The sequence below is a fragment of the Tenrec ecaudatus genome, chromosome 16 (assembly GCF_050624435.1).
Source record: "Tenrec ecaudatus isolate mTenEca1 chromosome 16, mTenEca1.hap1, whole genome shotgun sequence".
NCBI lineage: Eukaryota > Metazoa > Chordata > Mammalia > Afrosoricida > Tenrecidae > Tenrec > Tenrec ecaudatus.
Window position 1 is genome coordinate 45,197,921 of NC_134545.1, and position 26,835 is coordinate 45,224,755.

General features: G+C 40.6%; 1 protein-coding gene across 2 annotated transcripts in view; it reads right to left on the bottom strand.

The window, feature by feature from the left end:
• ADK (adenosine kinase) overlaps positions 1 to 26,835 on the bottom strand; it is a 560,488-nt gene that overhangs the window by 492,283 nt on the left and 41,370 nt on the right. Inside the window, exon 1 of one of the 2 annotated variants that reach the window (XM_075534681.1) lies at positions 14,811 to 15,220. The exons of the other annotated variant lie outside the window; for it this stretch is intronic. Within the exon in view, the coding sequence (XP_075390796.1) occupies positions 14,811 to 15,205 (395 nt within the window). The 5' untranslated portion in view covers positions 15,206 to 15,220. Of the gene's footprint in view, positions 1 to 14,810; positions 15,221 to 26,835 lie in introns of those variants that run through there. 2 annotated transcript variants of the gene reach the window in all.

The window sequence follows — 26,835 nt, forward strand, 5'->3', positions numbered from 1 at the left end:
TTATTTAATATTTTGTATCTGTTGATTTTCTTTCTAGATCAATGGTTCTCAACCTTCCTAATGTGACCCTTTAACACAGTTCATGTTATGATGACCAACCGACCATCAAATTATTTTTGCTGCTACTTCATAACTGTAATTTTGCTACTTTTAAGAATCAGGCGACCCCTGTGAAAGGGTCGTTTGACCCCCAGAGGGTTTGCGACCCACAGGTTGAGAACCGCTGTTCTAGTTGATTGATCTTTAATTGGAAGTGGTGCATTCAAGTCTCTCCTACTATTATATTATAAGCTATTTGTCTCTTCATTTCTATAAAAAATTAATTAATATATTTCTATTGTCTTTCACTTGTTGCACATATACGAGGTGGTACCCGCCCAAAAACTGAATTCCTCCAACCACTCCCAAGCTATGTATTTAATTTTTTTTTAAAAGTACTCTACACGACACTTAATACATTTGTCAAATCTGCAATTCCATTCTTGGATATCGTTTTCAAACTCATCTGCTTGGATGGCTGACAACACCACCCTTGCTTTTTCTTCACTGTTTTTTCATTTCCCCCTTCATTCGTGAAACAAAAAGAAGTAGCACAAAAGCACCATCAGGTGAGTCAGGTACATGGGGCAAGAGAGGAATACTGGTTTTTGCCAAAAACTGATGCACGGACAAGGCTGCGTGAGCAGGTGCACTGTCGTGGTGGCAAAATCAGTCCCCCTTCGGCCACAAATCAGGCCATTTTTGTCACACTGTTAATGCAATCTTTTCAGAACCTCTAAATAGAAAGCCTGATTAACAGTCTGACCTGTTGGAACAAAGGCCAAATGCACTACCAATCGACATTGTTGTCCATTTGGGAAGCTAATGGATATCCAGTACGAGGTTTGTCACCAATCAATATCTCACCTTTTGTAAAAAAAGAAAACCACTCATACACTTGAGTTTTTCCCATAGCGCTATTCTTAGAAGCTGTGTTCAACATCCCAACAGTTTCTGCTGCATATTTCCCAAGCAGGAAACAAAATTTCAGTCACAAGTTCTTTCTCTTAAATCAGCCAACACAAGAACGAGGTTCGAGCAAAGCTTTTATGAAAAGTTCACAGTAGACAGAGAGAACCTGCCCAGGCAATGCCCCTGAGTGCACCAACTCTGAGTGAGTTGCTCAATGCTTGCCTGCAGGAAAAATGCATACTACAAAAGCTCCTCGCTGCCCAGTGCAATTCTGTTTTCTGGGGGATATCCCTTTTATGAATTATGGTTAAGGTTTCTCATTACATTAAAGCTTTTATTATTAGATAGTGGCCTTCTTCATCTCTCATTATGTTCTTAATTTGATGTCTATTGTCTGAGATTCATATTGCTAGTCTAGCTTTCATTTGACTGCTGTTAGATTGATATATATTTTTTATTTTGCATCTATGTTAATCTTTATACTACCGCATGTTTCGAGGGGCCAGCCCCAATCCAAACTACGTGTACAATTTATTTCAGAGGACAGCACTGAAGCTGCAGCACAGGGGGAGGGACACTTCTGATCAGAGCACATGCGAAGAACGGAGCACATCCTGGCACACCAAGCCATGAAGACAATACTCCCGCTCAGGGCAGCCAATCCAGAGAAGACCATATGGCCAGCCCCACTATGAGACATAACATCCTTCACTGACCCACAGCCCTACAGGAGACAACACAGTGTAGAGAATTCAGCCTGATCTGTTCCCACAACACCAAGGCAAAACACTAAGGGCGTGCAAAAGAACAGCAAGGGGAACAGAGCAATGAAGTCCCCAGGGAATACCAAAAATAGACTTTGGGTCAGAGGCTTGGCATCCCAACAGACCCGACCAGAAAACACTCCTGAAGGCCAACACACAGTCCTTGAACTAACTACAGGCCTTTTTGTGTGTGTCATTGGCTTTTTGTTATTGTTGTTGTTTTGTTATCTTTTGTTGTTTGGTTTTGCTCTGTGCATCTTATTATCTCCATAGGTCTGTCTAAATAAGATAGGCTGGATGAACAATCTGGAGGAGAAAACAACGGGACCTATGGTTCCAGAGAACATGGGAGAGAGGGAGGTGGGGGGTACGGAAGTGGTGTTAACAAATCCAGGGCAAGGGAACAAGCGATCCAAATCAGTGGTGAGAAGGGTGCAGGAGGGCTGATAGGGCATGATTCAAGGGTAATGTAACTGAAAGGAATTACTGAAACCCAAATGAAGGCTGAGCATGAGAGTGGGACAAGAAGAAAGTAAAAGGAAATAGAGGAAAGGGCTAGGAGACAAAGGACATTTATAGAGGTCTAAATAAAGGCAGGTACATATGTAAATATATTTATACATGAGAATGGGGAAAATAGATCTCTGTGCATAGATTTATAGGTTTAGTATTAAGATAGCAAATGAACTCTGGGTCTCCACTGAAGTACTCCCTCAATGCAGAAACACTTTGTTCTATTAAACGGGTATTCCATGATGCTCACCTTCCCGATATGATTGCTGAAGACAAATGGGTGCATAAGCAAATGTGGTGAAGAAAGCTGATGGTGCCCGGCCATCAAAAGATATAGCATCTGGGGTCTTAAAGGCTTGAAGGTAAACAAGCAGCCATCTAGCTCAGAAGCAACAAAGCCCACATGAAAGAAGCACACCAGCCTGTGTGATCACAAGGTGTTGAAGGGATCAGGTATCAGGCATAAAAGGAAAAAAAAAAATCAAATCATTGTGAATGAGGGGGTGTGCAGATTGGGGACCCAAGACCCATCTGTAGGCAACTGAACATCCCCTTCCAGAAGGGTCACAGGGAGGAGACAAGCCAGTCAGGGTGCAATGTAGCAACGATGAAACGTACAACTTTCCTCTAGTTCCTAAATGGTTCCTCCCCCATACTATCATGATCCCAATTCTACCTTATAAATCTGGCTAGACCAGAGGATGTACACTGGTACAGATAGGAACTGGAAACACAGGGAATCCAGGACAGATGACCCGACCCCTTCAGGACCAGTGCTGAGAGTGGTGATACCGGGAGGGAAGGGTGGAAAGGGGGAACCGATTACAAGGATCTACATATAACCTCCTCCATGGGGAATGAACAACATAAAAGTGGGTGAAGGGAGACATCGTACAGTGTATAAGATATGACAAAATAATAATTTATAAATTATCAAGGTTTCATGAGGGAGTGGGGAGTGAGGGGAAAATGAGGAGCTGATACCAAGGGCTCAAGTAGAAAGCAAATGTTTTGAGAGTGATGAGGGCAACGAATGTGCAAATGTGCTTGACACAATGGATGTATGTATGGATTGTGATTAGAGTTGAATGAGCCCCCAATAAAATGATTTTTTTAATAAAAGTACTTTTCTTGTAAGCAGCCTATTAAAAGTTCATATTTTTTAATCTACTCTTTTTAGCTGATTAATTCACTGTTTACATTTGGTATTGTTATTGATAAACATGCTTTGGCTGATGTTACTTTGTCATGTTTCTTTAATGGCATTACTAGTTTTACTTTTCAAGAGTTTTCATGTTGTATTCCTGTTGTTTTGGGTTGTCTTATTCCTCCCTTTACTTTTTTCTTTTTTACCTTAGTGTCTGTCTTGCTTATATGGTTTTCATGCTGTTTGTTTTGTTGAAATTTCAAAAATTTTCCTTGTAAGTTATTTTTAGTGGTTTTCTTTCCAGTTTCAAAGTAATTTTTTATAGTTTGTGAACAGTTTGATATCTTCTCCATTTAAGTATTTATTATCTGCTCTGTTCCCTCTGCTCTCATTTGTTTTTTATCCTCATAGTGGGATGTTGTCCACAATTCCTTATTTTTTTTAAAGAACACTACAATTACTTATTTTAATTTACTTAGTTCGATGTCACTTTGAGTACTGCTTAGAGTGTTTTCTCCATAACAATTTATTTCCTAACATGTTTAGGCTGCTGTCTGTTGTTATAGTATAGATTTTCTATCCACAGAACTCCTTTCAATATTTTTTGTAAAGGTGGTTGTGTCGTATAAATTCCTTTAGTTTTTATTTGTAAAGAAATAGGTTTTCTTTTTATTTCTCCCTCATATTTGAGAAATAATTTTGCTGGATTCTTGGTTGGCAATTTTTTTCTTTCAGTATTTTGAATACAACTTTCCACTGCCTTCTTCCCTAAATAGTTTTGGTGGAAAAATCTGAACTTATCCTGATCACTTGACCTTTGTATTTATTTATAAAATCATTTTATTGGGGGCTCATACAACTCTTATCACAATCCATACATCCATCCACTGTGAACTGTGTCAAGCACATTTGTACATTTGTTGCTATCATCATTCTCAAAACATGTGCTTTCTACTTGAGCCCCTAATATCGGCTCCTCATTTTCCCCCCTCCCTGCTCTCCTCTCCCCCATGAACCCTTGATAATTTATAAATTATTATTTTGTCATATCTTACACTGTACGATGTCTCCCTTTACCTACTTTTCTGCTGTCCGTTCCACAGGGAGGAGGTTATATGTAGATCATTGTAATCGGTTCCCCCTTTCCATCCCACCTTCCCTCCACCCACATGTATTGTCACTCACAGCACTGGTCCTGAAGGAGTCATCTGTCCTGGATTCCCTGAGTTTCCAGTTCCTATCTGTACCAATGTACATCCTTTAGTCTAGCAAGATTTGTAAGATAGAATTGGGATCATGATAGTATGGGGAAGGAAGCATTTAAGAATTAGAGGAAAGTTGTATGTTTTATCATTGCTACATTGCACCCTGACTGGCTCATCTCCTCCCCACAACCCTTCAGTAAAGGGGTGTCCAATTGCCTACAGACGGGCTTTGGGTCTCATGATAATCTACTTGCCAGTTTTGTTGGATAATTTGTTGACAGAAGTCACAACTATGGGCATTTATTACTAGTAAACAATAAGGACAAGTCAGGATCAGTAAACTGTAAGGACACAGTCAAAGGTTTCCAGCAGAGCCTCTTAAGCACCAGCTAAGCATGTCTCCTGTCCTCAGCCGTTCAGCAGTGTGGCCCCTTGGCTTCTGCCTCTTGAGCCAAGAAGCCAGCCCACCCACTGTGTTGCCTCATAGTCTTGGTATTGCTGCTGTTCTACCTCATGGTCGCCTTGCCTCAGTGGCCCTGGGATCTCTGTTTTTGAGATGAGCCGTATACACAGAGGAATGGAATGGCTTTGATGGAGGTGTTTTTTGTCTTTCAGTAGACCACATCTCCGAGGAAATAAAGGGTGGTCCCTTTGGGTCAGATCCCTAGTAAAATGGAAGCTAAAAATGCATCCCAACTTCAACCTGTCCATTAGCACGGAAGAGAACTCCCTTCAAGATGGCATTATAACCACAAGTATAGGGTTGGAATTTATAAAACATCACATAAGGGATTATGGCTAGAAAGGCGACTGGCTACATCTCAGGAAGAACTTTGATGGCGTAGCGGTTACTCACTGGGCTGCTAATCGCAAAGTCAGCAGTTCCGACGACCAGCCACTCCAGGGGAGAAAAATGAGGCTTTCTACTCCCATAAAGAGTTACAGTGTCAGAAACTCAGAGGGGCAGTTTTACCTTGTCCCATAGGGTCACTATGAGTCAGAATCAACTCAGTGGTAATAAGAGAGTTACCTCTCAAGGAGGTATTGCTATTATATTTGATTTACACATAAGGAAAACAAAAGGTTCAAAAAGAGTTTATAACCAGCCAAAGAACCTACAAATCTTGGACCTTTAAATCTAGGACTTTCGTGAATATACAAATGGGCTTCAAAAAATGTGTGGAAATTTTCCATTATCTATTTCCACAAACTTGTTTAAGCTCCCTTATACTACATTTAGCTACTCAGAACACTGTTTGACCAGTGGAAAATAATCACAACATATTCTATTATATATAATATTTCATATAAAAATAATATTCCATAATATGGTCTTATTTCAAATATTATTTCAGCAATCAAGCCTACTACAACAAACATTTTATAGTGAATATATAGGTGACTAGATAGTTGGTTATTCAAATAGGATATTTTTTAGAGTAAAAGGAGTTATTAGTATATATGCAACAATAACAGATATGATCCAGCATTGTCCTGGACAAACTGAGGCATATAGCCATCCTATTTATATAGCTGGCTTTGCTATTTAAGAGATAAAATTCCATACTTAGGTTTTATCACAGTATTTTTGAAATAAAAATTTTAAACCAAGGAGTTTTAAAGAAGTAAAAAGACATGATTGTTAGTGAATACTGTAGGAAAGGATTGGTTTTATCTGATTGTTCTTAATGTAGCCATAATGTGGCTAGAAAGGTTTGAAGTTAGAAAACTTTGTACGCTTTTTCAAATCAATATGACCTACTTATAAATATAAGCTGTAAGACATGACCACATTGTCCAGTCCTATAAAGATATTTCTGTCCTTCAAAATCTTTCATAAGGGAACTAGGATTGAAGATAATTTGCCTAAGAATATAGTATTATGAGCAGCAATCTGAAATTTACCATTCATATGAAAGACTCGGGTTCTGCAATGAGGGCAAACATTCGGTCTCAAGGTTCTAAAAAATAAAAACTGTCTAACAAAGGGAAGTTAATTTCCCTAAGAATATGCGCAGCAATGTGAAATTTACCATTCATAAGAAAGACTCAGGTTCTGAAATGAGTGCAAACATTCGGTCTCAAGGTTCTAAAAAATAAAAAAAACTAACAAAAGGAAGCAGTTTAATTTTAGCCTTATGAATTCTCTATCTGAATAATAAAACATCCTATTGAATGCACACTCAAAACGTCCTTAGTCTTAGAAAAATACCCAGGAGTCCACCCACAGACCACATGAATTTTCCAAGGTACGCCCAACACACAGACGTAGTTTCAGAGTAATTATGAGGGAGCAGTCATGTTCAGAATCCCAGAATAGTCTTAGACCAAACCTAACTTCTGTCTACGCGGGTCACAGAACAGAGCAGCAAACACTCTCCATCTCCCTAATTCACCTTACCGGTCCTTCACTTGCACAAACCCGAGCTGTCACAATGCCCAAACCTAGACTAGACACTGTTCTTAAGAGAAAAGGGCACTATTCAGAAACCAGTTTTTGAAATAATGTCATTCTGGAAAGTACATAAAGTTGGAATAAGGAAACCATAGTTCTATCTTAAGCTTTTACAACTGTCTAACTAGGAATGGCACAGAGCTTCACCTTGGGCCTCAAAATTAATTATGGAATAAGAAAAAACAGGATTATCTCTGACATTTCTAAAATTTCCACTATCTCCTGAATTTAATCCAGGTTTTAATTTTCCTGAGGAGTCCTGATAGCACAGTGGTTACTCATTGGACTGCTAACCTCCAGGTCAGCAGTTGAAGTCACCAACCACTCTGCGGGAGTAAGACATGGTTTTCCACTTCCATACAGTTACCCCACAAGGGAATTCTCCCCTGTCCTGTAGGATTGCTATGCGTCAAAATCGACTTGATGGTGATTAATAGTTAATTTTCCTACTGCACCAACTAAAGAGCATCAAACTGCTCTATGAGTTCCCAAACCATAAACAGTTGAAATCCAATAGATATGCATAGAATGTATGTTATATATATAAAATAAAGGATAAAAATTGTTCCTCAAGGATAATTTGTTTTAGAGGATGTAATTTTATACTCATCAGTAGTCAATTCAAAAAAACAAACTAGTGCATTCCTACCCATTGCTACCCTATGGACTTAAGAAGTTGTAAATCTTTAAGCAGAAAGTTTCATTTTCTCCAGTGGAGCGACTGGCAGATTTGAACTGCTGACCTTGCAGTTAGCAGTCTAACTTGTAAACCACTACACTAGTAGGACTCTTATAATGAAGTAGTTGAATATTAATACAAATGATGGAAGTCAAGCAAATAACATCACCTAAATCCACTAAAAACCTTAAATTTTCTTTTTTTAAAAAAGGTTTTCTTTCATTGAAATAATTAGTTAGAAACGTTTTTTTTTAAAGGAAACTCTTTAATAGTTGAATGCTACACTAAAGAAAGCAACCAGGATTGGCTAGAACTCTGCATTCTGGTTCAATGTGCCCTATTGTTTTTGACAACGTAAACAAATCATAGTATCTTTGGGCTTTTGTTTCCGAAACTGCAAGATGAGAGCATTAGACTTATAAATTTGTTTGTGGTTTAAAAGTTTAGACTTAATATCTCTTCTCAGATGACAATAGTTTCTTTGTAACTCAAAGTACTTTGAATAAGGAAAGCATATTGTATTTATAAAATGCCTTGAACTTTACAATCTTTTTCATACCTACCCAATAACACTGTAGTATGCATATTAGAAGATCACCATTACTGAGCATTTCATTAACCAAACCACCAATGGAAAAAAAAAATAGAGGAAGATCAGTAAATAAAACCCTCACTTAGAACCCAGTTACACTGACTTCCTGATCATTAGTTCTAAACGTTCTTTCAGTCAGCGCACACAATCACGTATCCCTATATTTAGCAGCAATTATTTTGAAGTAAGTCCACTGGCTATGAAGTAATATTTTAACAATTTTTGACCATGATCACTGACCTTACGAATACAAAAGGCTCAACAATGGCACAATGGGTTACTTGTTGGGCTGCTAACCCAACTAGAACTCACTAGATGCTCTGCAGGAAAAAAGATGAGGCTTTCTAGTTCAGTAAAGATTTACAGGCTCAGAAAACCAAAGGGACGGTTCTCTGTCCTATATTATCACTGAGTTGAAAACAACTCAGTTTCAGTGAGCTTTCTGAGAATGCCTACTTTATGAGCTACTCTTAATTTGCAAATGAGACTATGTCTAACACCATGGCTGTGGAACCTACATCTGCATGACGTAAATGCATTTGAAAATGGAATGAAAAAATAACAGACGTTCTCTACATACTATTTTTAAGTTCTCATATTTCTAAAAATCCGTCACTGTAAACCTGATGAAGCAGTTATTATTCTGACACACATAGGGTTAAATGAGGCTCTCAACACAACGGTAATTAAGTTTTTTTTTTCCTTTTTTTTACTTTCTATTGTGGTTTGGGTGAAAGTTTAGTGAGTTAGTTTTCCATGCAACAATTAGACACATTTTGACACTGGCTGCAATTGCCTCAAATGAACTGCACACTTCCCACTTCCTCCTTGGGTTCCCCATTTCTCTCTGTACTTGTTTCTTAAGGCTTCCTGCCTTCTGAGCTTTGCTGTTTGGGCTAAAGCGACTCCCCTGGTCTTACGTGGTTGGTTGTTCTAAGTAGTACATTATTCCTTGATACTGCTTTTCACGTTGTAAGCCTGGAACTGGTCCAGGAAAAGTTGATATCTGGAGAGGAGTTCATTTTGAGCCTTGAAGGGCTTCTGTAGCCTTGGAGACCCCACTGGTCTCTCCTGTTTTTAATGATTAGAATTTTGTTCCATGTTCTTTTTCTCCCTTTCGGTTTAAAACCTTCCACAGTGATCCCGAGCACAGAAGTTTACCGTAGTAACCTGGGTGCGTCAAGTTCTGGTTTCAGATTAGCAGAGGCTGTGGTTTGTGTAGTCCAGTCTTCTAGAATAATTGTTTCTTTGTGTTTTTCTTATTTCTTTACTCTTCTTTGCTCTGGATGGAGAGACCAGTAATTGCAACTCAGAGGGTCACTACGAAGTTTTTGAAACCTGAGTTGCTACTGACCAAAGGAGGATGTAGAACATTGTCTTTGTGGACTATGTTATGCTGATAAATACACACACAGATACATATTATCCCTCAAGACTGAGGTCTTAAGTACCCAAGCCCCGTGACTCACTTCCTCAAGGTATTTGGCTATGGCTAAGGAGTTTTGATCAGGAGAAAATGAGGCTATGTACTCCCATAAAGAATTGTCTCGGCCTGTCCTCTCTGCCCACGCTGTGTGCAGACCTAGCTGTTGAGATCATGGCCGTCTAGGAGGGGCTGTAAATTCCTGGTTGCAAGGAAACCATGCCATGTGCCAAAGTGATGGAAGAGCCAGCTTTCTCATCATGAATACCCAGTATAACAAATATCACGTGAGATCTTGAAGTCAAGACTCTGCGACACTTGAATATACCACAGATGTGTCTTTTGCCCGAGACTCCTTGCACCTCATCAGTTCAAAGCCAGGGCCAACCTGACTAAAGCTCTCCCACGATGACCAACCAGCCTGACTGTGACCTGGAGAACCCATGGAGAACAGAGCAGAATCCACCCTCGCCAACTTTACCAAGTTCCTCTCCGCCCTCCAAAGTTTCAGGAAGGCCCCGCACCTGGTCGTGCAGGTAGAAGAGCAGGCCAAATCAGCAAGAAATAGCCCCAATGATGACTGCAAATAAATTTGTAACGAATGGAAGCTTCCCACAAACTGTTGAAGGCCCCTTGTATATCTATCACACAGCTTTTGCCTGTTCACTTCTTTACAGGTTTAAGTCTTATTGACAGTAATTACAAGAATCTGTTTGCAAGCGTACCATTCCACGATCCATGGAATTTTTCCATCACCCCTACCCTCCATCCCCCACTGTCTGTATACTGATCGTAGTATCCACTAATAAACTTTGATATCTACCCCAGTCGATAGGTTCATTTAGAGTCAGAATTGACTCAATGGCAATGAGTGAAGAAGTCTTAAAAACATTATCCCGTTTGCTCTACTATATCTTTGGATATATCTGCATTATACACAATCACATATGTAGAAGAATATTGCCAAACCTATAAATATTCCTACGTGTGCTCCCAATCACCTTCCCACATCCATTCCAATTGCATGTCTACCCACAGACACTAGGGAGCTTCATTAAGGTCTAGGGAAAATAGAATTAAAATGACAGTGAAATTCCTCTATAAACTTGTTGAAGTCCTCCCATCTTGTTTGTTACTACTATTATTGCAGGATTGTGTATGTAACAGTATTTACCTTTGATGTCTTTTGCTCTGGTGCACTTCCTGGTGTCTTCCGCTTACCTTGGTCATGTTGCGCTGGCCTCCCCACTTAATATATTGCCGTTTCCCTCATCCAAGTTAATGTGCGCCTACTCTCTGGTTAGTAATTTGCTCTCCCCTTTCCTCTTACGCCTAATAACCATCAAAGAATGTTCCTCAGTGTATCACTTTTGTTTGATTTTTTAATAATAGGGGTCTCATACAGCACTCAATTTTGTCCTTCCACGATTCTTATTTCATTCAACAACATAACGTCCTCCGAGTTCAACCAGGAGATGTTTTACAGATTCATCACTTCCTTAACATTTTGTAGTACTCTATTTTGTTTATGTACCATTGTTTGTTATCCATTCATTACTGATGGGCACTGTTTTAGATCAGGTTGACCAGAGAAACAAAATCATTGACACTCATATATGTGTAAGAGAGAACTTTATATTACAAGAAGTAATGATGCATCAATAAAACATCCCAGCCCAGTCCAAATCAAGTCCATAGTTCCATATTAGCCCATGAATTCCTCTTTAGTCTCACACAGCACATCAATAATGCCAAATGCAGGCCGAGCACAGGCCAGTGGGTGTAAAGTTCTATGGATCCAATGGCAGTGGACACACCTCCAGGGCTTTGGCAGCCATCAGCGTGGCTCCATGTAGCTTGTCACCAGGAAGGCGAAACAGAGAGTATGTCCTGCCTCCAGGGAAGAAGTTCCCAGAACCTCATGAGAAGATCATGCTCATAAGGAGAAACGAATCAGGTTGTGACCTGACTGACGGGCTAGACCCCACCCCTTCGTTCTTTTATCAAGTTGGCATAAAATTGTGTAACAGGCACTTTGGTCATTTGTTTTTGTATTGTGAATAATGTTGCATAGAATATGGATACACATAGATCTAGTCATGCCAGGCCTCTTATTTCTCTGAAATACATACGTAGTGGAATTGCTGGATCATATTTCTAGCTCCAAATTTTGCAGAAGCACTGTACTGTTTTCCACGGTGCTTTTGCCCTTTCATGGTTCCACCAGCAGGCTACTGGGGTTCCAGTCTCTCTACATGAGGGATAAGGAAGCTTTTTCTCTGCCAAGGGGCATATTGGTCAAACATTTAATTAAACGTCCCTAATGCGACAACATCTAGAACGGCTTCTCTGTGACGAAGTATGTGATGTTAGCAGGTAACGATGACTCCACAGCCCAGGTGTTCTCACCACTGTTCTACATCCTCACCAGATTTGTTTTCTCTTTTACTAAACTTTGCTATTATTGCCAGGGGGAAAGAGCTAGCTCATTGTTGCTCTGACTTGTTATCTAATAAAAGGAGCCCTGGTGATGCTGTTGGGTAAGCATTAGACTGCTATCCACAAAGTCGGTGGTTCAAACACACTAGCTATAGTGGCTCAACCCCACCTGCTTGGGGGGTATAAGATGAGGCAATCTACAGGAGCAAAGATTAACAGAGCTGGAAACTCTAACAGGGTCACTGTGACTCGGAACTGACTCTATTGCAGTGGATTTGGCTTTGGGAATGGCTGATGATTGCAGGTATTTCTTCAAGTTTGCTGGCCACCTGCATATCGTCTTCAGTGAAGTGTCTGTTCACATCCTGTCTGTTTTTAAATTGGGTTGTCTTTTTTTTTTGTTGAGGTGACGTTTTCTCTAAATTTTAGAGAATAGACCCTTGACACATGTGTCAATAGCAACTGGTTTTTAACTGACATCCTTTCATCACATGTCAGGGCTGTGCCAACCTTTAAATCAATCTTTTGAAAATAACCATTCAGCCCAATGTGGAGCTGGAAAGAGCAAAATTAATAAGAGAAAAGGCACATCTGTCACTTGCTAAAAAGTGAAAGCTTTAGACTTGGATGTTTCTCCACTCAGCAGTAGCCAGCAAAGATAGGCAAATTAGAACTCAGATCACATATAGCTGATTAACATGGAAAATATTTGACTTACATTTCTAATTAGCAGCATGATGATAGGGATGGAGAGAGTAGAAAGAGGAGCTTAATTGTTGATATTGAGTACTATACTAATTCATGCTGAAATACTGTTAGGTTAATGTATATGCCCAATAATTTACTCTGAGAGTCTGTCCCTATGGGTCTCTATGTTTCGTAATCTGAATCTTCCCTTCTGTACAATGAGATAGATAGCTACTCGATGTCAGTATGGAGTTATGCAATTTAAGAGAGTGAAATTATATCAAAGTTTAGCAGGGTGTTATATTTTACCTTATCTTAGCTGAGGGCCACGGCCTAACGTCATCTCTTAAGTACTGTGCAGTCAAAAAGCCAAGCCCTTAAATTACCAGTCACAGACCAAAACTTACTTTGTTTCTCCTCCCATGTGCTAGGGCACAATGGAACGATGAAGAACAATACTTTCTGAGTAGCGGGTAAGGGCAAAAAAGGGCAATTTATCTCTTTAAAAACAGTTGAATTAGACAAAAACAAAATTCAAATATGAGAAAGGAAAAAGTATCAGAGCTAAAATTATGACTACCCATTTTTCAGACTGCTATGGAGGGCCATAGAAATCCAAAACCCATTTGCAGAGTAACGTTAAATTAAGCTGCTGGCAGACCCCCACTTGCCATAGGCAAGGGTCTCAAACAGCCTTACTACCAGATATCATTATAATCTTGATTATGATGGATCCAACTTGATACTGGATCAGCTGACCTCCATTACTGACCCAACCTCAATTTGTTCTAGGTGCAAGTATTTCTTGTGTGATCCATGATAAAAATTTCTTCTCTGGCTTATTAATATTGAGGGTGGTCTTTTCTTTCTTATTATTTGTATTTTTATCTTTACATTGTTATTTTATCTTTTCCACTTTATTTGTTTTGTTTTTATTGTTTCTATGGGGTTTCCCAGTGTGTGAAGCACAGAAGGAGTGGATGCATACAGGTAATAACTGATGCAAGGGTTTACAGGGAATTCAGGGGTGGGGATGAGAGATAGAGAAGGTGAGGGGACTTCAGGAGTGAACAAGGAAGGCAGGAGGTGGGAAGGAGAACTACAACTGGCTGTGATTACACAACTCATTTTAAAGGTGATTTAACCATGGTGGGTGGGGAAAATGTTGTAAAAATTGATTGTAGTAATGATTGTGCAATTGAATAGTATATGTGGATTAGGTGCCAATAAAAATGAAAAAAAACCAGCTGAATTAGCATAAGTTAAACATTCAGTTGAGGCTACACAGAGAAAGTGGACAAGCCCATTAGACTGTCACCGTGAACAAAAACCCTTCAAAACTCTGCAAGAGAAAATTGGGGGAAGCTTCTTGCTTTATTACTTTCATTATAATCCTAGTATTTCACAACGCTTATTTCACGTGTGATTCTCAGAAAAAAAGAACAGTGCCTTCTCAGAGTACAAATTCCAATCATAAACAAACATTTTTTTCATTAGTAAACATTTTAAGGACACAGAATTTCACAACTTGGGAGCAACCTACCTGCGTCCGACAAGGGGCAACTTTGGAGGTCTGATTGTAGCCACCGATGAAGTGCTCTCTGAAAGCATGTCATGCAGGCATGCACACACATGGTGCCGCAGGCCCTGAGCTACCCCGAGGGGGAAAGGCAAAACTGTTCACCAGTAACCCACTACACACAAGAAAGCGTCAGACCCTGGAATGTGGGGGACGAGAGCCTCTGAGGCGCGGCGACGTGCCACAGACGCCAAAACTTCGGGGGAAATCCGAAATGACCGAAATCGAAGTGCACAGAGCACCACCAGCATGGCAGGGTCCAAGGGCAAGGAGGGTTGCAGACCACCCAGGAAAAAAGAGCAACAGTTCTCAGGCAATGAGGAGACCAACGCTCAGCAAGGAAGTGCAGCGGTTCAGGCTGCCCCCCTCCCTTTACCTGACGGACGTCATGATTTCGCCTTCCTGCCTCACGCACCAGCGCCGTGTGCGATGCTCCGCGCCTGCACAGGCAGCAGCAGGTACCAGGGCAACTGCTCCTCTGCTCCGGCACGCCGCGACGGGCAGCGCGTCCTCACACACCCCGCAGGGGCGGGCCCGGCGGCGACCTGCCGCGCTGATTGGCTGCGGCTGGCGAGGGGGCGGCGAGGGGCGGGCCCGGCGTGCGGCCTGCCGCGTTGATTGGCTGCGGCTGGCGAGGGGGCGGGCCTCCGCCTGGCGCCCAGCCAGATCCTCCCGGGCGCCGCGGGGAACCGCGAGCTGCCGGCCCGCCACGCCGCTCCTGCCGGCGAGCCAACGTGGACTAGCGGGCGGGCTAGCAGGCGCCGTGGCCATCTTGAGTGCTGGTAGCACCGGTTCCCCCGACCCGGTTTACGAGGCGTGAAGTTGGGTGCCCGCCTCAAAAATGGCCGATTGCTGGGACCCGGCTTGCCAGTCACATGGCTTCGCTCTACCGCGGCAACTTCGGGTCGCTTTAAGAGGACCGGGGAAGGACGCTAGCCCGGAAGACCAGAAAGTGACAGGTCTGATCTTTCAAGTGGAAGCTTAACCGCCAGCAAAAACCATTTGCAGAAAAACCCAACTACCTGGAAAACCGGGGACTGGAAAAAACCAAGTGATTGGCAACTGCAGTAGAATATGCTATATTCGAAGAGCCTGCAACCTTTAAGAATAAATTGATGATTCTGTTGACCCGCAAAAGTTCCTGGGCATGAGAAATAATTGGAACACCTTAGTTAATATAGAAGTGTCTGGGGCTCAATTTAAATCTAGTGAATCAGAATCCTGAAGGGTGATCACGCGCTGCATCGGTACATTTCAAAGTTTTAAAACAAGGGAACTACCTGCCTATGCAATGCTTTAGGGTAATCTGCAATACCTAGAGATACACTCAAATTCCTAATCCCAATCATATAATTTGTGTGGCCGTTGAATCTAATTTAGTGAGATTAAGTAAAGTGAACCACTTAATATGCCTGCAAACCCATGCACTAGAATTCCATCTTGGGGTGGAAGGGGTAAAAATCACTTAAAAACCTAAATAGCTTGTCTTTCTCCCTGTTTGTATTACCTGTACAATAATAATTATTATAGTACAGACTGCGACCTCCAGTGGCAGTCCTTTACTGACCGTTCAGGACATGGCGACCAATTTCCTAAGTCTGAACATCATTTACACCAAAAACACGGCTGTGCTAGTTATTATTTCTCAACATCCGTTCATTAGAGAAAAGGGGCATTCTTACTTTTCTAGGTCTTCAAACTTAACCTGGAGCCCTGGTGGTTATGCGTTGGGCTGCAATCTGCTTGGTTGGCAGTTCGACACCACCAGTGGGAGCGCCACAGGAGAAAGGCTGGGCTTTCTACTCCAGTGAAGTTAGTCTCAGACAGCCAAGAGGGGTGGTCCCTGTTGAGTCAGCAGGGACTAAATGGCAGAATGTTTGTTGAAATATTTTTGAAACTTAACATACATAATACTCAAACATTTTCTTCGTAGAGCTGCGCTGATCAATATGTGCTACTAGCCGCATGTACCATTGAGTACTTGAAATGGGAGTATTGTGAAGAAATGGAGGTTTCTTTCTTTACACGAATGTATAAACGTTTAAACTGAAGCAGTATAATTTTGTCAACTAAACACGTCGTGTTTTAGTCGGACAGTACATATCACATTAACCATTTAAAATTTAGCATACAAATGAAGATGCTGTACTTCTAAAATACAAACCAGATTTCTCATGATTATAATAAAGGAGCCCTGGTCTTAGTCGTGCTGCTAATAAAAAGATCAGCACTCCTTTGTAGAGAGAGCCTAAAAATCCCTAGGAAGTTCTACTAGGTTCACTGAGTCAGAATTTAAAAAAAAAGAATATATCCCAGCAATATTTTTTATTAATTACATGTTAAAATAACATTTTTTATTAAAATCACTTTCAGCTATTTCTTTTTCCCTATTTTTTATTTGTAACTTCTGAAATTTTAAAATTTGCATCTCTCACCGACATTTTTTTTCATCCACAGATTCCAACTCATAATGACCTTTTATGCCAGAGTAGAACTGATCTTTTGGGTTTCTGAGACTTTAAATCTTTTTTTTCCCAGTTTTATTGGCACATAAGCTACATATGGTATCATACAATTCAATAGCTCAATCATATCATGAAGAATTACATAATCATTACCCCAATTTTAAAACTTTTTCTTGTTTTTCATGGTTAAATCACTTTTAAAATGAGTTGTGTAATCAACAGTTCTAGTGCTCTTCCCCCACCACCCCCACCCCACTCACCTACTTCTGAATGACAGAGCTGTTCTGGAATCTAGAATCTAGAATGGTAGCCTTGCTTCTTTCCCTGCCTATCGCTGTTGACCGAAAAATTATGTCCATAAAATAAAATTAGTAGGAAAATCACAAGAGTGGTTGCTTGCTAACCATCTAACACAATGGTTCTCAACCTGTGGGTCCCAAACTCTTTGGAGGTCGAATGACACTTTCACAGGGGTCACCCGATTCATAACAGTAGCAAAATGACAGTTATGAAGTAGCAAAAAATAATGTTATGGTTGGGGGTCACGACAACATGAGGAGCTGCATTAAAGGGCATTTGGTAGGTTGAGAACCACTGATCTAACACATCAAATCCCCACCCACCCTCCCCCAAATTCATCTTTCCTTAGGAAGGCTACATTTAGCATTTTTTTTTCTCTGAATAAAGCCACAGACTATAAAATGGACGTGCTTACCCCGAGTAAAGGCTGTTAGAGTTCTCAACTCTAGTCACTTAGTGTGGTGAGACTTTGACCAAATATCCACATGCCAAAGTAGCCCATTGTTCCTCTGGATTTAGACAGGGTCTGAATCAAAGCTGCAGCTGGAGAGCAATTTGGAGTAGCAGAAACAATGACTGATTCAACACTTTCCCCCCTCCTATTGTAAAAAATGTTGATAACCCAAAAATCAGAAGAGGAATAATTCTTCAAATAATTTCAAAAATGCACTGTAACTCTCAATATGTAAAACAGTGCTTCTCAAATTTCAATGCCTATCAAATCTCTTGTGAAATCTTGTTCAAAAACGGGTTTAACTCAGTCAGAGGCTAAGGATGTTTTGCATTTGTTTATGCTCCCAACTTTTCCCAATAGCTCTTGCCTTTGCGCCAAGCTCCCCGTGGGAAGGGGTAAAGAAAAATGATCTGGCTTGAACCACCCCCACCCTGCCTTAACTTTCTACATATTTGCAATATGAAAAGAAAACAGCTAACATATACCAAACAAAATGGGTTTGGGGGCATCCTTAACACTTTAGCAAACTCTGAAAGGTAGAAAGATTAAGGATAAAGGGGGTTGTCTCCTCTGAATGCCCACACTACACGAAAACTAGCTAGCCAGCAATGTTGCATCATGTGTGTGCCATTACATCATATGTGCGCCTGTACTTGGCCAGTAAGATCTGCCAACACGCCCCCAGTGGGGGCAGGAGGGGATAAATAGCAGACTGAGGGCAAACCGCTCCCCTCTTTCAGGTAGATTTCTTGAAGGTTGGCGTGCAGGATCTCTCCTGTGTGTGCAGTGCCCTCTCAGAGCCAATCCAACATGCTTTGTCCCGATGATGTCTTCCTCTATCGGTTCAGACACTCGTGAGGCTCTGTGAACTTTTCCATTTTTTGCGCACCCCTGAAGTGGCCATTTTCAGTCAGGAACTTTCCCACAGCCCCCACCATTTGGCCTTGCACATTTTCCAGAGAGGTCTTGTACTGTCTGAGATTGTAAAACCAGAAAACCCCCCTTTCCCTCATAAAAGTTACTTGGATTTACAAAAGTGTTTCTGCCTCGTGAATTCTTTCAATGTTGAGAAGAACCAAAGCAAATCCAGAAACCTAACAAATCTACTCTTGATTTTTAACAATAAAGTTGTAAAACAATTAATTTTGGTGTCAAAACAAACAGCTAGAATACAAACTATAATTATTTTTCTTAACAAATACACTGAATTATAAGGAGTTAAGGGAAGATATAGGTCTATAAAATTCAAATATATAATCAAATGTATGGCACAACACATTCAAAAGTAAACAGAAAACTTATTTTTCATGGTGACATTTTCTAACTTAATAAAAACTCTAAAGATGTTTCTTACTGTATTAGACCTTAAATTCTGAGTACTCTGGTTTACTGTAGGCTATGGATCACAGCGAAACAGCCCAAAACCCATTTGCAGAATTCCCCACACAGATTGAGCCTCCGCTGAATTCTTTCTGATATTTAAGCAGGATGTAAGCAATCTTGAACCCAGACTCCAGACTCCTCTGGGAAGCTTGCCTGAGATCACAGTACTGCGGACAGAACCAAACCAAAACCAAACTCACTACCGAGGGCATACTGACTCACAGGAACCCTAGAAGACAGGGTAGAACTGTCTGTCCCTGGGAGACTCTGAGACTGGAAAACCAACTGTCTTTCGCCTGAAGCGCAGCTGGTGGTTTTGAACTACAGATGTTGCAGATTGAGGCCAACACAAAACCACCATGCCACCAGTGCTCCTGGAGGATAGTACAGAGGGTCACAGTCATGGACATGCCCTATCATTTGTTTCCTAACTGAATTAGTTAGATGGCCCTGGACCAATCTTGTAAACTCTTCTAACAATGTACGAATCATAATCATGGTCTTATTCCTCCAATGGGCTCAAGCACACGAATGCATGTGAGGCTGGTCTAGGACCAAGCAAGGTTTTGTTCAGAAACAACTCGAAAGCACCTAACAACAACAACAATATAGACACAAAAATATTATTTTGGCAGAGTTCATGTGATTCTTATTTCAAAAGCAAACAGATCCAAAGGGTAAAGAATTCCTTATTGAAAGGAAATTCACCAAGGTTTTCCTTTCTTGGCCTTTCATCACTTTCCCTAATATTCTCCATGGCTCACTCTATGCAACACACATCCAGAGTCAGAGAGATTTAGCTACTAACTACACTTAAACATTTTTTGATCAATTTTCTAAGAAATTTATTTCAACTTGCTCTTTTTCTAAAGGCCTACCTTGATCCCCTCAGGTGAAAGCAGTCTACTGGCATTTTTAACCTCTGTCCACTTTCTCACAATTTAGAAAACTGAATCAATATAAGTGGATCATTTTAGCTGGTTCTAGGTAAAATTGATAATATTCTATCCACATTATCTAATCTTGAGGTTAGTCTTCTCCTATTAAAGCATATAGATAGCTATACCCAAAGAGCTCAGTGGCTTTGGTAGCATACCAAAGATGCAGACCTACCCTACTAATCTTTTCTTTCTTTTTTTAAAATCGTTTTATTAAGGGCTCATACAACTCATTTTTTTTTAAAAAAACATTTTATTAGGGGCTTATACAACTCTTATCACAATCCATACATACATCAATTGTATAAGGCACATCTGTACATTCATTGCCCTCATCATTCTCAAAACATTTGCTCTCCACTTAAGCCCCTGGCATCAGGTCCTCATTTTTCCCCTCCCTCCCCACTCCCCGCTCCCTAATGAGCCCTTGATAGTCCATAAATTATTTTGTCATATCCTACCCTGTCCAACGTCTCCCTTCACCCACTCTTCTGTTGTCCCTCCCCCAGGGAGGAGGTCACATATAGATCCTTGTAATCGGTTCCCTCTTTCGAACCCACTCTCCCTCTACCCTCCCAATATCGCCACTCACACCACTGGTCCTGAAGGTATCATCTGCCCTGAATCCCCTGTGCCTCCAGCTCCTATCTGCACCAGTGTACATCATCTGCTCTATCTAGTCTTGCAAGGTAGAATTCGGATCATGGTAGTTGGGGGGGAGGGGAAGCATTTAGGAACTAGAGGAAAGTTGTATTTTTCATCGTTGCTACATTAGGAACCAGAGGTAAGTTGTATTTTTCATCGTTGTTACTACATCGCACCTTGACTGGCTCGTCTCCTCCCCTAGACCCCTCTGCAAGGGGATCTCCAGTGGCCTACAAATGGGCTTTTGATCTCCACTCTGCACTCCCCCGCCTCATTCACTATACCTTACTAATTGTGTTGGACAGGGTTCTCTAGAGAGACAAAACCAGATTGCTAGTAATTATATATAAATATATTTACAAAGAAATGAACTGTTAAATTATATACAGATAGATAATACAAGAAATTAACAGTTAAATTATAAAGCAGTTAGACACTAGCAGTCCTTTAAGGCTTGAGAGCCACCAGTTGCCAGTCCCTTTCTGTAGAGAGAGCTGGGCTATATATACCCAGGCAGCAAACACCAAGGCAGGTTACCAACTGTCACCAACTGTCGGTCCCCAGCTCCAGAGATGAACATTCCAATCAGGTGGGATTAAAGGGACCTCAACTTACAGCGACACAGTCCACAGGCTAGGCATCCCACAGGTAGTGTACCCCTTTAAGCTGAGGCACAGAACAAGCAAGGCGAGGCTCACCGAGCCATTTATCCCTCCGCCCTTCAGTTAATCCTACTTGTGTTTATCAGCCAGGCTGGCACAATAAACTATCGCACTAATCTTTTCAAAAATGCTCCAGACTCCAAAATAATAGCTGTGTTCTCTGCAAACACAGCCAGTTTATTAAGGATACAGAAAAACAAGCACTTTTATACAATGCTCGTGGGAGTATAAACTGTTACATGTCTAGAAAGCTTTTTGGCAATGTGTGTCAGCAATTCCATTTGTTAAGCCACTATTTTAAGGGAACTAGATTGGTGTGAACAAAGATGTGTATACCCAGGAATTCTCTCCAAAATTATTAATAATAGCAAAAATTATATACAAAATAAATATAATAGTTTAACAAATTATTGTGGGATGCTATGGAATCACAATGTTTCCAAATATTTTTTAAAGAAGTAGGGAAATACTTGCTGTAAGTCGGTGGTTCTCAACATGTGGGTCGTGACCCCTTTGGGGGTGAAAGGACCCTTTTACAGGGGTCACCCGATTCATAACAGTAGCAAAATTATGAAGTAGCAATGAAAATAAAGTTATGGTTGGGGGGTCACCACAACATGAGGAACTACGAAAGGGCTGTGGCATCAGGCAGGTTGAGAACCATTGCTAAGTGAAGACGCCTTGAAGGACTTGCCGAAGATCAAGGATTGTAGCCTTCGGTATGGATTACCGGAAGTAAAGCAAACCAAAATCCTCCCAGCTGGACTGAAAGGTAATAGCATCATAAACAGAGAAAAGAAGTTGTCAAGGATTTCATCTTGCTTCAATATACAATCAGTGCTTATAGAAGCAGCAATCAAGAAATCAAAGTATTGCACCTGGAAAACTGGCTAGACAAGACCTCTAAAATGGAAAGCAAGGAGGTCACTTTGAGAAGTAAAGTGTGCAAGATACGTGTAGGACAATAAGCCATGGTCTTTTCAATTGCCTCAGGTGTACAAGAGAGAAAGTTAGATGCTGAATAAAGAAGACCAAAGAAGAATTGATGCATGGCAATTAAGATGCTGGAGAAAAAGGCTGAAAATACCATGGACTACTGAAGAACAAACAAATCTGTCTTGGTAGAAGTATAACCAGAATGCTCTTCGGAAGTGAGGGCAGCTCAGGTGCTTTGGTTATATTATCAGGAGCACCTACTCCCTGGAAAAGGACATCATGCGTGGTAAGGAGAGGGGTAGCCAAGAAGAGGGAGACCCTCAACCAGGTGGATTGACACATGGCTGCAACAATGAACTCAAACCTAACTGGGAGGATGGCACAGGACCCAGCAGTGTGACCTTCGTTGTACCATAGGGTCATTGTGAGTTGGGACAAACTTGATGCCACCTAACAATAACAACAGGGAAATGTTCATAGCATGTTACATTTGAGAGGCAAAACAAATACAATGTGCTATATATTGAAAAGAAGTTACATACCATACTTGTATATGCAAATAAAATATACGAAAATGTTATTACTATCTCTAGGAAAAAGGAATGTTTGATCTTAACCCCCCCAACTGTTTTATTGGCAAGTAATTTACATATAACTCTAGTTCAATCACATCACAATCCTCCCCCAGCAATTTTTTTAAATCATCTTATTAGGGGGACTATTTAATTCTTACTTCCTTGTTTATACTGCTCTGTCTAGTTTAAAAGTTTTCTGCTACAAATTGGTTTTATAGTCATATATTCTTACAATTATTACACTTTATTTTTAATGGATTTGAAAATGTACCTGACTTTTTTCCCAACTTGTATTTTAAATATCAGCCATAAAAATTAGCCTTGTTAAAGAAATTAGGATTACTCTATGAATGTTTTCATTTGTATGCTTCTATTTGTAAAGATCCTGTAAAACAAACTAACAAAATAAAATGTCTTTATTATTTTCTTGGTTGAAAATTTTAAATCATAGCTCAACAAAAGTTAAAAATGTACATTAATTTTTAGAGCATTGCATTGCCTTTAGGAGAACATCTGTCAAATATTAACATTTAATGTCTTCTTTCCTGTAACTTAAAATTCATTCCTTGGTGTAATATGCATTAAGGCACTGAAGCGATCATATATTTTTAGAACAAACTATATCATGCTCCAAAAAGATAAGATTCTTTGAAACATGGCCACCTAAAATAAGCGGGTACATAAGGTTCAGTTTGCCAGCTGGGAAATTAGCAGATGGGAACTCTGATCCTACTTGATGCCCTCAGGAAAATTATTAACCCTTTAACTAACAGTTTCCTTACCTGAAACACAAATGAGTTTTTTAAAGGTGCATCTCTGAGGTTCCTTTTAGTTCATATTAGGCAATGAAATAAAGCCATCTACTAGTGTCTCAATATAAATGGATTTTTAATAATGGAAATTGGGTTCCCCTTTTTTAACTCGATCAATTGCAATGGAGTAATGAACACACAATTCCAAAGAAAGGTGAGCTAACAGAATTCTCCAATGAGAGGGCATTATCACTGGTGTCACATGCAAGTAAAACTTTTGCTGACAATCATCCAGCAACAGTCCATTGATAAGGGGTTGCCAGAGGTTCAGGTCAGATTCAGAAGAGGACATGGAACAAGGGCTATCATTGCTGGTGTCAGATCTTCACTCAAAGTAGAAAGATGTTTGCTTGCGTTTTACTGACTATACCAAGGAATTTGATTGTGTGGATCATAACAAACTATGGGTAACACTGCAAAGAATGGGAATTCCAGAACACTTCATTTCTAGAATGGGAATTCTAGAACTTGCACATAGCTCAAGAGGCAGTTGTGCAAACAACAAAAATCAAGAAAGGTGTGCATCAGGGTTGTATCCTCCCACCACACTTATTCAATCTGATATGCGAGCAAATCATCAGAGAAGCTGGAAGATATGAGAATACGGTATCAGAACTGGAAGGCGGTTTATTAACAACCTGAGATATGCAAATGACACAATCTTGCTTGTGAAAAGAACTAGAAGCACTTGCTGCTGAAGATCAAGGATTGAAGCCTTCAGTGTGGATCACAACTCACTGTAAAGAAGACCAACAGGTAACATCATGATAGATAGAGATGAAGGTATCAAGAAGTTTTGTCTTGCTTGGATCAACTCACCAATGCGAATGGAAACATCAGTCAAGAGATCAGAAGATGTGTTGCACTGTGTAAGTCGGCTGCACAAGACCTCTTGAGACTACTGAAAAGCAGAGAAGTTACTTTGAGGACTAAGAGCGCCGGACCCAAGCCATGGTATTCTCCATTGCCTCATATGCTGGTGGAAGTTGGACAATGAATAAGGAAGACAGAAGAAAAGGCAATAAATTTGAATTATGGTGTTGGAGAAAAATAATGAATATATCACAGACTACTAAAAGGACAAACAATCTGTCTTGGAGGCAAGAATAGTGAAATGTTGTCTTACATACTTCGTACATGTCTTCAGGAAAGACCGTATCTAGAGACGGGCATGATGCTTGGGAAAGCAGAGTGGAGGGTAATGTAAAGGAGGAGGGACCTCGAGGAGCTGAATGGACACAGTGGCTGTAACCAAGGGCGAAGCTGCAGGCATCCTCAAACTGCGGCCCACCGAGGACATTGATCCAGCCCGTCAGGGGGGTTTGCCCCGTTTATTTTTTACTTCAAAATAAGATATGTGCATGGTGCATAGGAATTTGTTCATAGTTTGTTTTTTTAAACTATAGTCCAGCTCTCCAATGGGTCTGAGGGACAGTGAACTGGCCCCCTGTTTAAAAAGTTTGAGGACCCCGAGCTAAAGCACAGGAACAAATGTGAGTCTGACCCAGGACCAGGCAGTCTGGTTGGGTTGCACACAAGGACACTATGAATGGGGACTAAGGCGGGGGTACCTAATAGCAATACATTCCATTTTAAATGAGCTTTTACTATGCATAAGAAGATTCAAAGAAGCATTACTCAATGTACTAAGGATTTAAATAACCACTAGGCTACGGATAAGAGGGGATGAAAGTGTTAGCCTGCTGCTAATCAAAATACTAGAAACGGAACATAATTTAAAGTTGTAACAGGCCTCCCCTTGCAGTAACAATACCTTTTAAGCTCAATCAGTACAGCTGTCCAAACTCCACAAGTAGCTAGGCAGGGTCCGTGATCTGGTATGGACAGGCACACAGAAATAGCCCCAATTTAGATAACAAGGGCACACCAGGCTTCAGGGTATGTTACTCTAATGACACCTGGAAAAATGTAGGTGTAGATCATTTCCTGTGATCACTGAAAACCTGTCTATTCTGTCACATTTTTTAGAGCTATCAATTGTATCCTGTGATCCTTGTAAAACCTACTTACTAATCCTTTCCCACCATCATTATAAAACCTGCTTCCTGTCACTTCGTTTAAAGTAATACCTGGATTTTAACTGGATTTTTGAAGCACGCTGGAGATAGCAAACCCCACTGTTTCCTTTTGTTTAATGCTTGCAGAAATTAACTGAAGAGTTTTCGATTCAACCTGATCTGCCTTTGGCTGAAACAGCGACAGGCAATCCTGGACCCTTGTTTCCAGCCCCCACCAGGGCCTCCTATAAAAAGTCCATGGCTTCCACAACTAGCCTCTGACAAGCCAGACTTGGTGCCATCAAGTTGATTCTGACTCACAGTACCCCGATAGGACAGAGTAGAAATGCCCCTTCTGTGTTTCCAAGGTATAGATCTTTAGGGGAGCAGAAAGACTAGCACCCAGTAGTTTTAAATGTCTAAGCTTTCAATTGGCAGGCAAACATTTTAACCATTGTACCACCAAAGTGCCTAATATCTCCTGCGGTCTTAACACCAAATAGTTTAACTAGTAAAGCTGTCTGTTCACGTGAGAATAAAGTGGATGAAAAGAGAAGTAGTTTAATTGTGTTACATCCTGACCCCATAGGACACATCATTTTAGTACCCGATGTGACAATCTAGGAGATACAACTAATATGCTTTGCTGCGTACCCAAGTATGATGGCGTAATAAAAGCACTACTGGGATTGTTTCAGTTGTTCCTTTACCTCACCACTGTTTGCACAACCAGTTTATTTAACAATGACTGACACAAAACTACGCCTACTTAAAAGGTAAGCATTTGACAGACATTTCACAAATGAATAAAAGGTGCCTGTCACTTCAAATAAGCAAACAGCAGCATGTACTGCCATGGGAAAATAACGCAAGCTAGCAGGCAGAAATTAGGATTATGAAGAACACTTTTCTGCCACCTTACACATGACAACTTCTCTTTTGATGAGGTAAGTGGTGACATTAACAAATAGGATTTTTATGCCTGATCTGATCCCACACCGAGGCAAAGCACTAAGGGTGTGCAACAGAACAGTAAGGGGAACAGAGAAACAAAGTCTCCAGGGAATACCAAAAGTAGACTTTGGGGCCAGGGCTTAGCAGATCATCAGACTTGACCTGAAAACACTCCTAAAGGTCAACAGTCCTTGAACTAACTACAGGCTTTCCTTTGTTGTTGTTGATTTTTTTTGTCATTAACTTTTTGTTTTTGTTG